Source organism: Schistocerca nitens, chromosome 12 (genome assembly GCF_023898315.1).
Source record: "Schistocerca nitens isolate TAMUIC-IGC-003100 chromosome 12, iqSchNite1.1, whole genome shotgun sequence".
Lineage (NCBI taxonomy): Eukaryota > Metazoa > Arthropoda > Insecta > Orthoptera > Acrididae > Schistocerca > Schistocerca nitens.
The window spans coordinates 124134031-124148029 of NC_064625.1; the positions used below are offsets into that span (position 1 = coordinate 124134031).

At 40.5% G+C, this 13999-nt stretch overlaps 2 protein-coding genes across 2 annotated transcripts in view; one reads left to right on the top strand and one right to left on the bottom strand.

Annotated features, from left to right (window-relative positions):
- LOC126215059 (thioredoxin domain-containing protein) overlaps positions 1 to 7484 on the bottom strand; it is a 41713-nt gene extending 34229 nt beyond the window's left edge. The window contains exons 1-2 of the mRNA XM_049941708.1: positions 7275 to 7484; positions 7010 to 7195 (exon numbers count right to left, since the gene is read on the bottom strand). Of these exons, the coding sequence (XP_049797665.1) occupies positions 7010 to 7195; positions 7275 to 7437 (349 nt within the window). The 5' untranslated portion in view covers positions 7438 to 7484. The remainder of the gene's footprint in view (positions 1 to 7009; positions 7196 to 7274) is intronic.
- Positions 7485 to 7587: 103 nt separating this feature from the next.
- LOC126215058 (Y+L amino acid transporter 2) overlaps positions 7588 to 13999 on the top strand; it is a 78104-nt gene continuing 71692 nt past the window's right edge. Inside the window, exon 1 of the mRNA XM_049941707.1 lies at positions 7588 to 7956. The gene's annotated coding sequence lies outside the window, so the exon portion shown is untranslated. The remainder of the gene's footprint in view (positions 7957 to 13999) is intronic.

Consider the following 13999-nt stretch of genomic DNA (forward strand, 5'->3'; position numbering starts at 1 on the left):
CCCCAACACACATGGAACAGTGCATGGCGTTCAGCCTGGAACAGTTCATGTGTTACCATGAATCTGGCAATGACCTTCTGTTTTGGATTGTGATGGGGCGTGAAACGTGGATCCACCATTACACATCCGAATTAAAGGCCACTTCGATGGAGTGAAAACACCCGTCATCACTTGTCCGAAAGAAGTTCTAAAGCACTCCGTCTGCAAGTAAAGTGCTACTCACCATTTTCTGGGATGCCAAAGGAGTTTTGCTGCTGGACTTTCTGGAGGACGCAACTGTCAATGCTGCACGGTACTGTGCCACTCTGTCGAAATTGAAAGAGGTGATTCAGAAAAAGTGGCCTGGCCTTCTCAGATCTAGTGTTCTGCTGTTGGATGACAATGCGAGACCACACACAGTGACGGCAACGCAAAACCATATTGCAACTCTTGGTTGGGAGCACCTACACCACCCACCTTACAGTCTGGATCTCGCACCAAGTGACTTCCCTCTGTTTCCTGCTTTGAAGAAGACTCTCGGCGGAAGGCACTTTGGCAGCAATGCTGACGTCAAAAAAGTTGTTCAACGCTTCTTCCGTATGCAACGCCCTGATTTTTTCCTGAAAGGCTTTTTGAAGCTTATAAAGTGGTATGACAAATGTCTCAATATATTTGGAAATTATGTACAAAAATAAAGATATGTCTCATTCTCTTTTTTTCCTTTCACACAGAACTCTGACCACAGTCGACAGGGGAAACTTATTTTCCAACTCCTCCACGTATTTTATGGGGGTCATGGACTCGTGGAGATATAAACTAATAAAATTAAGTCTCGACCTTCCAGCTGCTTTAAGTGGTGAAATATTGACAAGTTTTCGGACAAGTGCTTCACAAGTGTTGGCTATCATGCGATTGTTGCTGCCGTTTTCACAGGGACGCTCAACTGCCTGTGGAGTCACTGGAGGCTGGTCGAGGGCTGTGAAATGTAATATTGTCATTGTGCACCTGCTTCAACTTTTTGATGTCAAGGTCCCAAGCTGTATTTATTTGTGACCCGCTGACTTTATTGAGGGTATTGACAGATATTTTTATCTCTATCACTGCTTTTAATATGCTATGCCAGATACTAATATGCTATGCCAAATACAACAAAATTGCATAAATGAAAATTATTGTTGATAACAATCAGGCAATTATTATTTTCTGTGATATTAATACTATACAAAAATATAGCAGCCTAAGACTGCAGTCGCGTATGTGACGTGTGTGTGTGTGTGTGTGTGTGTGTGTGTTTACGCACATATGTTTGTCTCTTGCTGACAAAGGCCATTGGCCAGAAGCTTTAAGTGTGAAAATTACCTTGTTGTGCCTACCTGCAACTCAGCATCTCCGCTACATGGTGAGTAGCAATTTTCCTTCACTAATATGGTTACATTCCATGCTGGATTTCCCATTGCTTGATACAAAAATATAGTGTTGATTAAAGTAACTGTGCAAGTTTTCTTATACTACTTTCAAGTTTTCAGAATCCTATTTATTACCAAAGAAATTTGGAAGTTCTCAACCAAAACTTACTGTAAGTAATAATGCAGTGTATTAATTAAATTTCATGGCAGTGACACAGGTGCTGAAGAATGCTGTGCTTTATATACATTTTCTTACAAGTTTGTGAAGTTTGTTAATATTGGTTATCTTCACATGCCCAATAATGAGTAACCTTTAGGGAGTTTTAAACAAAATTTCAACTGAATGAAGGGGGTTATGTTACAATTTGGTGTGTTGTCATTAACTTGTGATTGTAAGGACATATGCACATTTTGAATTGGAAGAAGTATTGTATATTCAACTCATTTCATCACCAAATTCCAAGTATTCCATCACAGAGAAACAGTTCTGTACGACCAGATCTTGAATAACTAAGTCCACAACTTGAACCTGACTTCGAAATAACAAAATATATATGTTTGTAATGTATGACGTAAGTGATGATTATGGCAGATAAAGAAGGTGTAGCACATCAAACATATTTTATTTTAAACGCGCAAAGTGTGGCAAATGTGGGTGTTACGCCTTACAAAATATAACGCAGTAGTCACAATGCTGTGAGGTGAGCCAGCCTGGTGATGGGGAAACAGTTGACACACCAGTACCTAAATGGAACAGGGTGGAAGCCTCTCCACACTGAAGGCCGCAGAAACATTAAGTATACACACCGCGAGGCGCAGCACGGTCCGAGCGAGCACAGCTCGGAAACGTACAAATACCTTGCTGTTTCATAGTAAAGTCACTTTCTGTTGGTATCACAGCTCTATCACCATGAGCCTTTGACACTGGGGCACTGCCCACAAAGCTGTTCATTAACCGCAGTTTGCCTCTGCCTCAGGGCAGTCTGCACTGAAACCACGAGACCTGGAGCTGCCACCACAATGGGCCAGCACCAGCCACAGGAAGCAGCTTGCTTGCCGGCCGTCAATGTGGGGCAGTGCATCACTGCCATTGCGTAACCTGCCTGCCGGACAGTGCAGATGCACAAGCCGTACCACAGCACACGCTCTCGCCCGAGATTGCCCGGACTCTCGAGTTGCCTCCGACAACAGGCGGTTGTGCCACAAGCCACAGCCAGGCCGAGGCTGCTCTCTGACAGCACTGTGGGCAACGATACACGTGAGGCTGCTGGATACCTCAGCCACACTGCCGTTTCACTACTGTGCCACGAAGAGGATCCGCAATAAAGTCATTTGGAATTTCAGGCTGTTTGACTGGTGCCACACGGGGTTCTCCCATACCGCAAATCCACCAATATAAAGTATAAAGTAGGTTCAGAATTTCATGGTCGAGAAGTATCGCATAGTTCAATTCTTCTATCGCCAAATGCCAAATATTCTTCAACAATCTCTTGTCAAACACAATGTCTTTCTGCCAGATTGTATTTTGCTACAGTTCATTTCAATACCGTAGGTGGAGGCACATCTCGTGTTCTATACAGTACTGTTTGATAGTGTGTACAGCGTGTTTGTCACAACTGTTCACACCCCTATGGTATTTTTGTACATCCCAGGCATCATCTTTAGCAGACCTCGTGAGCTGTCAAATCTTTGGTCAGGTCTCAAAACTGAACTGATTTCGTGCCTCGTCAGGTGGTGGTTTATCTTTACCATCACTGAGAAATGAAGCAGCAAAATGCAAACTTCTTTGTGTTCTCCTCTGGGGCTTTCTGTTTACCTGCCTTTGGTGACAATGCTTTCAAAATAAATTGACGGTTGTAGCCATTTTCCTCAAATTCTTTCTGTAATTTGGTCATTTCCCGGGGCAGGTTGATGACATATGAAACACTTTCCACTAAATACACCGAGACGCTCAGAACATATTATCTCTATGCTGAGTGGTGGTAGCTGGTAGTGTTCAGATACCAGTCTGTATGAGTGGGTTTCTGGTAAACACTGTAGCCGAGACAAGTACTTAGTATGTGGGGGACAAGGATGTCGATGAACAGCAAGGCACCAGTCATCTCCATCTCCGCCGTAGACTCTATGCAGACGTGGATGTTGTATGTGCAGTCCAAGAACTCTCACAGTTTTTTTATGACTGTGATGTTAGAAACAGAATGTGTCATGAAAACAACGATAAAAGCAACAGAAGCTTTACCTGGAGCCATGTCTGAGGCGAAGCCCTCAAAAAGTACTCTGTAAACAAGCTGGCTCTTAACTGGACATAATGGACTTCCCCTCATGATGTTGTCCATCTCATTAAAGTATTCTCCAGCACTAAAAGAAAAAGAGAGAGAGAGAGAGAGAGAGAGAGAGAGAGAGAGAGAGAGAGAGAGAGAGAGAGAGAGAGAGAGATGGAGGGAGGGAGGGAGGGGGGGGTGATGTCAGAATGTGGCTAACTAAATCCATAACTGTGTTGCCATAAAACTGGAAGTGCAGATCTATGATGTCTTTGATGCGAACACTTAATATTGTCTGCGCAAGATATATTAATATACAACATGAGGCGCGAGAGTCCCAAGACACTTCCCCAAGGGGTATCTACAGTTACTTCTACACATCATTGACTCTACATCTGAGATAACATGTTGCCGCCTCCTACAAAGATATCCTCAGTCCATTTACAAATTCTGTTCTTTACCCCATATGACTATACTTTTGTCTTGGTGTGCTACCAAGTCAAATGCTATTTTTGAAAGTCAAAAAATACTGCTTCTATTTAATAGCTTTTATTCAAGACTTTTAGGAAGTCATGGAAGTAAAGCATGGATTTGTTTTTGCACGACTTATTTTTCAGAACACATGCTGGTTGGCATGGAGGAGGTCAATCCGTCTGCCTCTGCTAAATGATACAAAAAATAGTGGATATAAAAAAGAACATTCTAAGAGAATGATAGTAATATTATATAACAACAATAAAAACCAGTCCAGATAGCCATGTGTGTTTTAGAGCCACTTCCGGGCAAAGCACAAGTGCCGAGCCAAATCAAAACCACCTGGCAGGTTAATGACGAGGGTTGCTGTGCTGACCAGCCTATATACGGTTTTTAGGTGGTTTCCCACATCCCATTACACCTACATATATACTCTGCAAATCACATGTCATGTGCAGATACATGTACTATGGCGTGCAGAACCCAAACAACTACATCTGAGCAAAGAAATAAACACATACAGTATAGTCACTCCACATGTTATAATTCAGCTACATAATAGGGCAAACATTAGTATGGTAAATGAAGAAATTTAGAAACCAGTTACAATAACTAGAAAAGCGGAGCAATGAGCAATGTCCACTAATGTGAAACTGCTCTATAATACTTTGAAACTTAGTGGTTAGATACAGTTGTGTGCTGTCATAGTTTTTAAAGAGTGCTGTGCACTGTGTATACGGGCTGCACATCTACTGTCCTCTATTCTGTAAGAACAACAGTCATTGTGTTCGGCATATTTTGCCTGCTATACAATTAATGCTACCTAGTGTCCAACACGAATAATGATTCAAAGATCAAATTGTTCTGGCAGTGATGCACGTGCCACTACAGCTGTCAAGAGGCAGCCATTAGGAGATTAGTGAAGGAATGGAATAAATCATAGGGAAATGATCTTATGGATAAGACTAAAAATGAAAGAGCTTTTAACATGATCACAGTTTCAGCCTCTGATGTCCTGCTCAGGAGTATGGAACATACATTCGAATACATTTAACAGATTCCATCATATGTGACTACTAGGAAAAGTGCACAACTGCTACATTATTTTGTAGTTCACATTACTCTGTCATCACTGACATTTTATCTGTCATCATTGCCGGTTAAAGTGGTGACAAGACTAGAATTATCTTACCTCGTCGAGTTTACCATTTAATATGGTGAGACAAATTCTAGTACAATGTAAATAACTACAGTCCACACTAAAATGAAATAGGCTACTACATGTTAAAGTATGCCAGTGTACAAGAAAGGGTGTAAGGATGATCCCAACAACTACAGACCAGTTTCACTGATATCAGGTTTCTCAAAAACCCTAGAAATGCTTATGTATACCAGATTAGTTAACTATTTGGACAAACATAACATTCTCATGACCTCTCAACATGGTTTCAGAAAGGGTAAATCTACAGAATCAGCAATTGACAGTCTAACAGAATACATTTTACAGTCCTTAGATGAGAAAAAGGTTGTCTCTGCAATGTTTCTGGATTTTTCAAAGGCATTTGACACCATTGACCATGAAATGCTGATACAAAAATTAACCAACTATGGCATTCGGGGGCAACCGGGTGAATGGATAAAATCATACTTGTGCAACCGCAAGCAGTATGTATCATTAGGAAACTCGTACCAATCAGAAACCAAATCCATCAAATATGGAGTGCCGCAGGGTTCGGTAATGGGGCCATTGTTATTTGATGTATTTGTTAATGATATAGGTGTTGAGGAGGAAGAAAAGAAAATATTGTATGCTGATGACATGACAATACTAAATAGTGACCAAAATATGGAACAGCTTGAGAGAAGAGCATACATATCTGCAAATGTCACAGCTCAATGGCTGTTGGAAAATGAACTGGTTATAAATCTAAAAAAGACTATGTGTGCAGTGTTTAAAAACAAGGAAAAGGCTGTAGACATGGATTTAGAGGTTGATGGAACAAGGCTGGAAGTAGTAGAATCTGCTAGATTCTTAGGTATTCTTGTGGATAATGAAATGAAATGGAAAAAAAAAAAAAACATATTAATAATGTCTGTAAGAAACCGAGCTCTGTCATATTCTTAATGATGCAACTATCACAGTATTCAGACAAGAACCTTCTGTGTACAGTGTATCATGGACTTTTCAGACCATACTTACAGTATGGAGTGACTGTGTGGGGAAACTCAAACAAACAAGAGACAAAACGAGTGTTCACATTACAAAAAAAAGCAATTAGGACCATTTTAAGAAGAAAGACCTCTGAAACATGCAGAAACTGTTTCAAGAATTTAGGTATCTTAACTTTTTCATCGTTGTATATATACAAAACAATAATGTACATCACAAAAGGTAGTGAGGACTGGATTACAAATGCTAGTGTATACACCCACAATACAAGAAAGAAGAATGAAGTACGGAGCATACCCCACCGACTGGCAATGCTAGAAAAAGGACCCCAGTACTCTGGTATATGACTACTAAGAAGTCTGCCCAAAACCCTGCAAGATAGTGTACTTCACAATGACTTTGCAAAGAAACTTAAAGACTATCTCATTGAAAAAGAGTTTTACAGTGTTGCAGAATACTTATGCCATTAAATTTGTATATATTGTTACTCATTATCAGTGATGTAAAAATGTAAGCTAAAGGTGTAGAAAAATAAGTGAGAAGAATTTTAATACTTTGACATGTCCTATATTACACGTACATTTACTGTACACAATGTAATCTTACAGGATCAAATAAAATTCAATTCAATTCAATTCAATGAAATAGCCCTCTTCCCAAAATTGTAAATATCCTCTTGACATTTCATATAATTATGATGCTTGAACTACGCCACTTACCGTGATACAGCAAGGGTACCCCATGCCTGAAAAACACCAACGCCGGCTCCTTGGATGGATTATACAACTTGACAAGTTGGCTGTTTGTTGCCTTTACGACCCATGCATTAAGCGTGTCGACCAAGTCTTCACGCAGTGCTATTAACTCATTTTCTAGATCATCGCAGGGTTCGCAATCTTTCTTCGCTAAAAAACAAATACGTAGTTATAAATAACCAGAACTTTGTTCTGTCGGCTTACCGCACGATTTCACACACATACTCACTAAAAACGACAACAACGTATTTTTCGCTCCTAATCAAGTTTGAAAGCTCATCGTCGTTTACGGATTCCAGCGTAGAGGCAGATAAACCGATCTCAATCACAGCTAGTAAGAAGACAGAAACTTTGACAACCCACATTCTTGCGGCTGTTTCAAAGTGACACATTTACATTCGTGTGTTGTCAACCGCCAGAGATGCTAAACACGCCAACAAATCGTGAATGAGTTGTACCATAGATTCTACGCATTGCCGCTGGAGATGTATTTCCGCACAAGTCTCAACTTTCAAATACCATCTTTGTCCCGGTTCCAATTTGAAACACGTGCGTGCGGGTTCAAGAAAGGTTATGTGTGTTAATTAAAATGCCCTTTCTTTTATTAATCGCCGTTCCTATTGTTCCTTTCTCATCCATATATGAAGCGCTCGATGTTCACTTCCGAACTGGCCTCAATTCGTCCACCTCTTAGTAATTGTGTGCTTGTCTCGAAGAATTTGTTTTGGAAATTTGGATGATGCAATACACGCCAAATTTGCAGTGATGCACAAGTGCATTGTGGTGTAAAGCACAGCGCTGTAACTGATTATGTCATCGTACTTTTAAGGCGGCAAATCTAAACACTCAGAATTCCCATTGATACATCTACCAAGTGCTATACAACTTCCCTGTCCTGCAATAGCTGAGCAGTAAGTAACTTTAAATATTTTTAAATTATTTCAAGATATATATGACACGTAAAATATTAATTCGAAGCTGTTACGTTCGTTCCGCAAACTGAATTTCCTATGAAACGGATACTTTCTTGAGGTGCCAGTTGGTGTGAAATTATTACAAGGGGCTTATTAATTCCAACTGCTTTTTGGATAATGTTTGTCATTGAAGCTGTGAAATTTATGAGCGACTATAGTGGGATAATACAACTTTTTTTCTTCTTTCTATACAAATTTGTCATCGGCTTTTTATTTTCTTTTTTCACCAAAGTTGTACAAAATATGTCTTCATCATTGTATCTTTTTTTAGGATCAATGTGTATTTTTGTAATCATGATTAGTACATTATGTCTTATAACAGTCCTCTGAAGGGTAACACATTTTCCCAATTTTTGTTTCACACTGGCAACATATTTTGTGTGAATTGTGGTCTACATAATAGCTGTGCAGATCCCTTTTAGCTGAACAGGATTCCTTCTTCATAGGTTTGTGGTCCACTCGTAGTGAATTTGAACGGTGTTTATGTACTCATGTGCTAGTTGTTAATAGATGAGCATCATGTTTAGACTCTGACTAGCAGTTTTAAAAAGTGATGTTATATTTTCCTTAATTTATCCATGAAACTTTCTTGAACTGACTTTTCAGATTTTGCTGATTTAATATGTGCAGTCATGCATAGGCCTACTGCCCATTACAATTTTTCTGCAACTTTTTGATACTCATCTCCAACAAGTAAAACAAAGCAATGATCATTCATTCTTCTGGACATGATCGACATTACCTGGTAGTTCAACCTGTTGCTCCACACACTTGAACAGTATTAAAGTATATTGTATATGCAAACATTTTATTAAGCATCCTGCGCTTTCGTCTAGCTGGGTGCCGCAACAATAAGGTGCACATCCGCACTTTACAGGTTTGCCTACCCAGATGTGCTGTCCACAATGGTATATTTCAGAGTTTTTAACTGCAGGTGTGATCATATCTTTGACAGTAGAAAATGTGTGGCCTGTTGTGAACTTGGCACTAGCATTTCTACATCAGTCTTGGCAGGCAAGGGTAAACAGCTTTTCCGATCGACTGTCCAACTGTGCTTACCACACTTATATTTATTCTTTGCTCCTATCTTCCAAATTAGACATGAGACTGTTGTATTTCTCTGTTCATCATCAGACTTCATGATCAAACGACATAGTAGCTATTAGTTAGGGCTGCTCTTTGAGTCATTTAATTATAGTGCATTCATGTGAATTCTGTTGGAAAAAAAATACGTTATTAAACCAAAATATGAAAAATGCAGTAGTCTTTCATGCACTATGTAGAGCTGACACTTTTTCCTTCATATCATCCCTCAGTCCATTTAACTGCAGCAGGGGCAAATATGCCATCATCATCATCATCATCATAACAGAAGGGTCATTCGTTGGAGTCTGGATTCTTCTTGCCCCCCCCTCCCCCCCCCCCCCCCACTGGTGCTACCTGAATCAAACTACTATTTTATTCACTTGTGGCATAGTGTGATTTGTATTAAAATTATCCGAATGAAAATATATATAAAAAAATCAAAATGCATAAAACTTTAAACTACTAATGAGTGTAGTTATGTGCATTCTTGCTATATACAATTTTTCAAAGTAGAGGTGAGCAGAGTTCTGGAGGGATAAGAAGGATGTATGTTTAAGCAACCTCTTATTTGCTTAATTTGGCAATGTCAATAACGTGGAAGATACATTTCTGAAAGAATAAAATTAAAAAATAATAGGATAAAGATGTAAGAGTCATTTTATTTATTAGTAGTGTTAATAATCCCCTCCCATGGACCATGGACCTTGCCATTGGTGGGGTGGGCTTGCGTGCCTCAGCAATACAGATAGCCATACCATAGGTGCAACCACAATCGAGGGGTATCTGTTGAAAGGCCAGACAAACGTCTGGTTCCTGAAGAGGGGCAGCAGCCTTTTCAGTAGTTGCAGGGGCAACAGTCTGGATGATTGACTGATCTGGCCTTGTAACATTAACTGCAACGGCTTTGCTGTTGTGGTACTGTGAACAGCTGAAAGCAAGAGGGAACTACAGCCGTAATTTTTCCTGAGGGCATGCAGTTTTACTGTGTGGTTAAATGATGATGGTGTCCTCTTGGGTAAAATATTCCAGAGGTAAAATAGTCCCCCATTTGGATCTCCTGGGGGCGGGACTACTCAGTAGGACGTCGTTATCAGGAGAAACAAAACTGGCTTTCTATGGATCAGAGCAAGGAATGTCAGATCTGTTAATCGGGTAGGTAGGTTAGAAACTTCAGAAAGGGAAATGGATAGGTTAAAGCTAGATATGTTGGGAATTAGCGAAGTTCGGTGGCAGGAGGAACAAGACTTATGGTCAGATGAATACAGGGTTATAAATACAAAATCAAATAGCGGTAATGCAATAGTAGGTTTAATAATGAACAAAAAATAGGAGCACAGATAAGCTGCTGTGAACAGCAAAGTGAACGGATTATTGTAGCCAAGATAGACACAAAGCCCACTCCCACCACAGTAGTATAAGTTTATATGCCAACTAGCTCTGCAGATGATGAAGTGATTGAAGAAGTGTATGATGCGAGTAAAGAAATTATTTTAATAGTTAAGGGAGATGAAAATTTAAGTCATGAGGAATTGGAATTTGATTCGATATTAGGGAAAGGAAGAGAAGGAAACATAGTAGGTGAATATGGACTGGGGGTAAGGAATAAAAGAGGAAGCCGACTGGTAGAATTTTGCACAGAGCATTACTTAATCGTAGCTACCAATTCATTTAATAATCATGAAAGAATGTTGTGTACGTGGAGGAGGCCCTGGAAGGTTTCAGGTAAAGTATATAGTGGTAAGACAGATTTAGGAATCAGGTTTTAAATTGTAAGGCATTTCCAGGGGCAGATATGGACTCTGACCACATTTTTTTGGTTATGAAACTGCAAAAAGGTAGAAATTTAAAGAGATGGGACCTGGATACACTGAAAGAACCAGAGGTTATAGTGTTTCAGGGAGAGCATTAGGTAACGATTGACAAATACAGGGGAAAGAAATACAGCAGAAGAAGAATATGTAGCATTGAGAGATGAAATATTAAAGGCTGCAGAGGATCATGTAGGTAAAGAGACGAGGGCTAGTAGAAATCCTTGGAATTTAATTGATGAAAGCAGAAAATATAAAAATGCAGTAAATGAAGCAGGCGAAATGGAATACAAATGTCTTAAAAATGAAATCGACAGGAAGTTCAAAATGGTTAAGTAAGGATGGCTAGAGGACAAAAGTAGGGATGTAGAGGTATATATCGCTAGGGGTAAAATAGATACTGACTACAGGAAACGTAGAGGCCAGCAGGTGTGGGGTGGGGGAAGTGGATGTAGATGAGAAGGGAGATGTAATAATTCCAATTCCATAAAAAGCAGATGCTGACAGGTGTGAAAATTACCGAACTATCAGTTTAATAAGTCATGGCTGCAAAATACTAATGCGAATTCTTTGCAGACGAACGGAAAAACTGGTAGAAGCCTACCTCGGGGAAGATCAGTTTGGATTCCGTAGAAATATGGGAACACATGAGGCAATACTGACCTTACGACTTATCTTAGAAGAAAGATTAAGGAAAGGAAAACCTACATTTCTAGCATTTGTAGACTTAGAGAAAGCTTTTGACAATGTTGACTGGAATACTGTCTTTCAAATTCTGAAGGTGGCAGTGGTAAAATACAGGGAGCAAAACGCTATTAACAATTCATACAGAAACCAGATAGCAGTTACAAGAGTCGAGGGGCGTGAAAGGGAAGCAGTGGTTGGGAAGGGAGTGAGACAGGGTTGTAGCCTCTCCCCGATGTTATTCAATCTGTATATTGAGCAAGCAGTAAAGGAAACAAAAGAAAAGTTCAGAGTAGGTATTAAAATCCATGGAGAAGAAATAAAAACTTTGAGGTACGCCGATGACATTGTAATTCTGTCAGTGACAGCAAAGGACTAGGAAGAGCTGTTGAACGGAATGGACAGTGTCTTGAAGGGAGGATATAAGATGAACACCAAAAAGAGCAAAACGAGGATAATGGAATATAGTCAAATTAAGTCGGGTGATGCTGAGGGAATTGGATTAGGAAATGAGACACTTGAAGTAGTAAAGGAGTTTTGCTATTTGGGGAGCAAAATAACTGATGATGATGGTCGAAGTAGAGAGGATACAAAATGTAGACTGGCAATGGCAAGGAAAGCGTTTCTGAAGAAGATAAATTTGTTAACATCGAGTATAGATTTAAGTGTCAGTAAGTCGTTTCTGAAAGTATTTGTATGGAGTGTAGCCATGTATGGAAGTGAAACGTGGATGATAAATAGTTTAGACAAGAAGAGAATAGAAGCTTTTGAAATGTGGTGCTACAGAAGAATGCTGAAGATTAGATGGGTAGATCACATAACTAACGAGGAGTTACTGAATAGAATTGGAGAGAAGAGAAATTTGTTGCACAGTTGGACTAGAAGAAGGGATAGGTTGGTAGGACATGTTCTGAAGCATCAAGGGATCACCAATTTGGTATTGGAGGGCAGAGTGTTGGGTAAAAATCGTAGAGGGAGACCAAGAGATGAATACACTAAGCAGATTCAGAAGGATGTAGGCTGCAGTAGGTACTGGGAGATGAAGAAGCTTGCACAGGATAGAGTAGCATGGAGAGCTGCATCAAACCAGTCTCAGGACTGAAGACCACAACAACAACAACAACCACCTCTTGTGGGATGGCACCGTGCTTACTGGCCGAGGCAGAGACATTGAAACTTTACTGTCTTAGTTTGACCTCTGCCTCTGAAATACTGTGACAGCCTCACATTACAGTGTGGCTCATGGTAGCTACTCGGTCATTGATCTATCAATTTGCAGCCCAGGGCTTGTCCCATCTATCCACTGCAGAGCACATGACGACCTGTGTGGTAGTGACCATTTCCCCAGCTTCCTGTCACTGCTCCGGTGTCACGCCCACAGACGCATGCCCAGATGGGCTTTAAACAAGGTGTACTGGGAAACCTTCACCTCTGCTGTCTCTGTTGAATCTGCCCCACATGGTAACATCAATGTGATGGTTGAGCAGGTGACTACAACAGTTCTTTCCTTATTGTGCCCTCTGTGATAGGCAGTCCCTTGGTGTTCACCAAAAGTCACTGAAGCAATTAAGGAACGTCGACGAGCTCTACAGTGGCATAAGCAACACCCTTCCTTGGAACACCTCATAGCCTTTAAACGGTTCTGTGCCCACGTTCGCCAACTTATCAGATGGCGGAAACAGGAGTGTTGGGAGAGATATGTCATGATCGTTGGGTGCCACACATCACCTTCCCAAGTCTGGGTGAAGAACAAATGTGTTTACGGGTACCAGACCCTAACAGGTGTTCTACATCTATATCTACATCTACATCCATACACCGCAAGCCACCTGACGGTGTGTGGCGGAGGGTACTTTGAGTACCTCTATCAGTTCTCCCTTCTATTCCAGTCTCGTATTGTTCGTCGAAAGAAGGATTGTCGGTATGCCTCTGTGTGGGCTCTAATCTCTCTGATTTTATCCTCATGGTGTCTTCGCGAGATATACATAGGAGGAGCAATATACTGCTTGACTCCTCGTTGAAGGTATGTTCTCGAAACTTCAACAAAAGCCCGTACCAAGCTACTGAGCGTCTCTCCTGCAGAGTCTTCCACTGGAGTTTAGCTATCATCTCTGTAACGCTTTTGCGATTATTAAATGATCCTGTAATGAAGTGCGCTGCTCTCCGTTGGATATTCTCTATCTCTTCTATCAACCCTATCTGGCACGGATCCCACACTACTGAGCAGTATTCAAGCAGTGGGCGAACAAGCATACTGTAACCTACTTCCTTTGTTTTCGGATTGCATTTCCTTAGGATTCTTCCTATGAATCCGTCTGGCATCTGCTTTACCGACGATCAACTTTATATGATCATTCCATTTTAAATCACTCCTAATGCGTACTCCCAGATAATTTATGGAA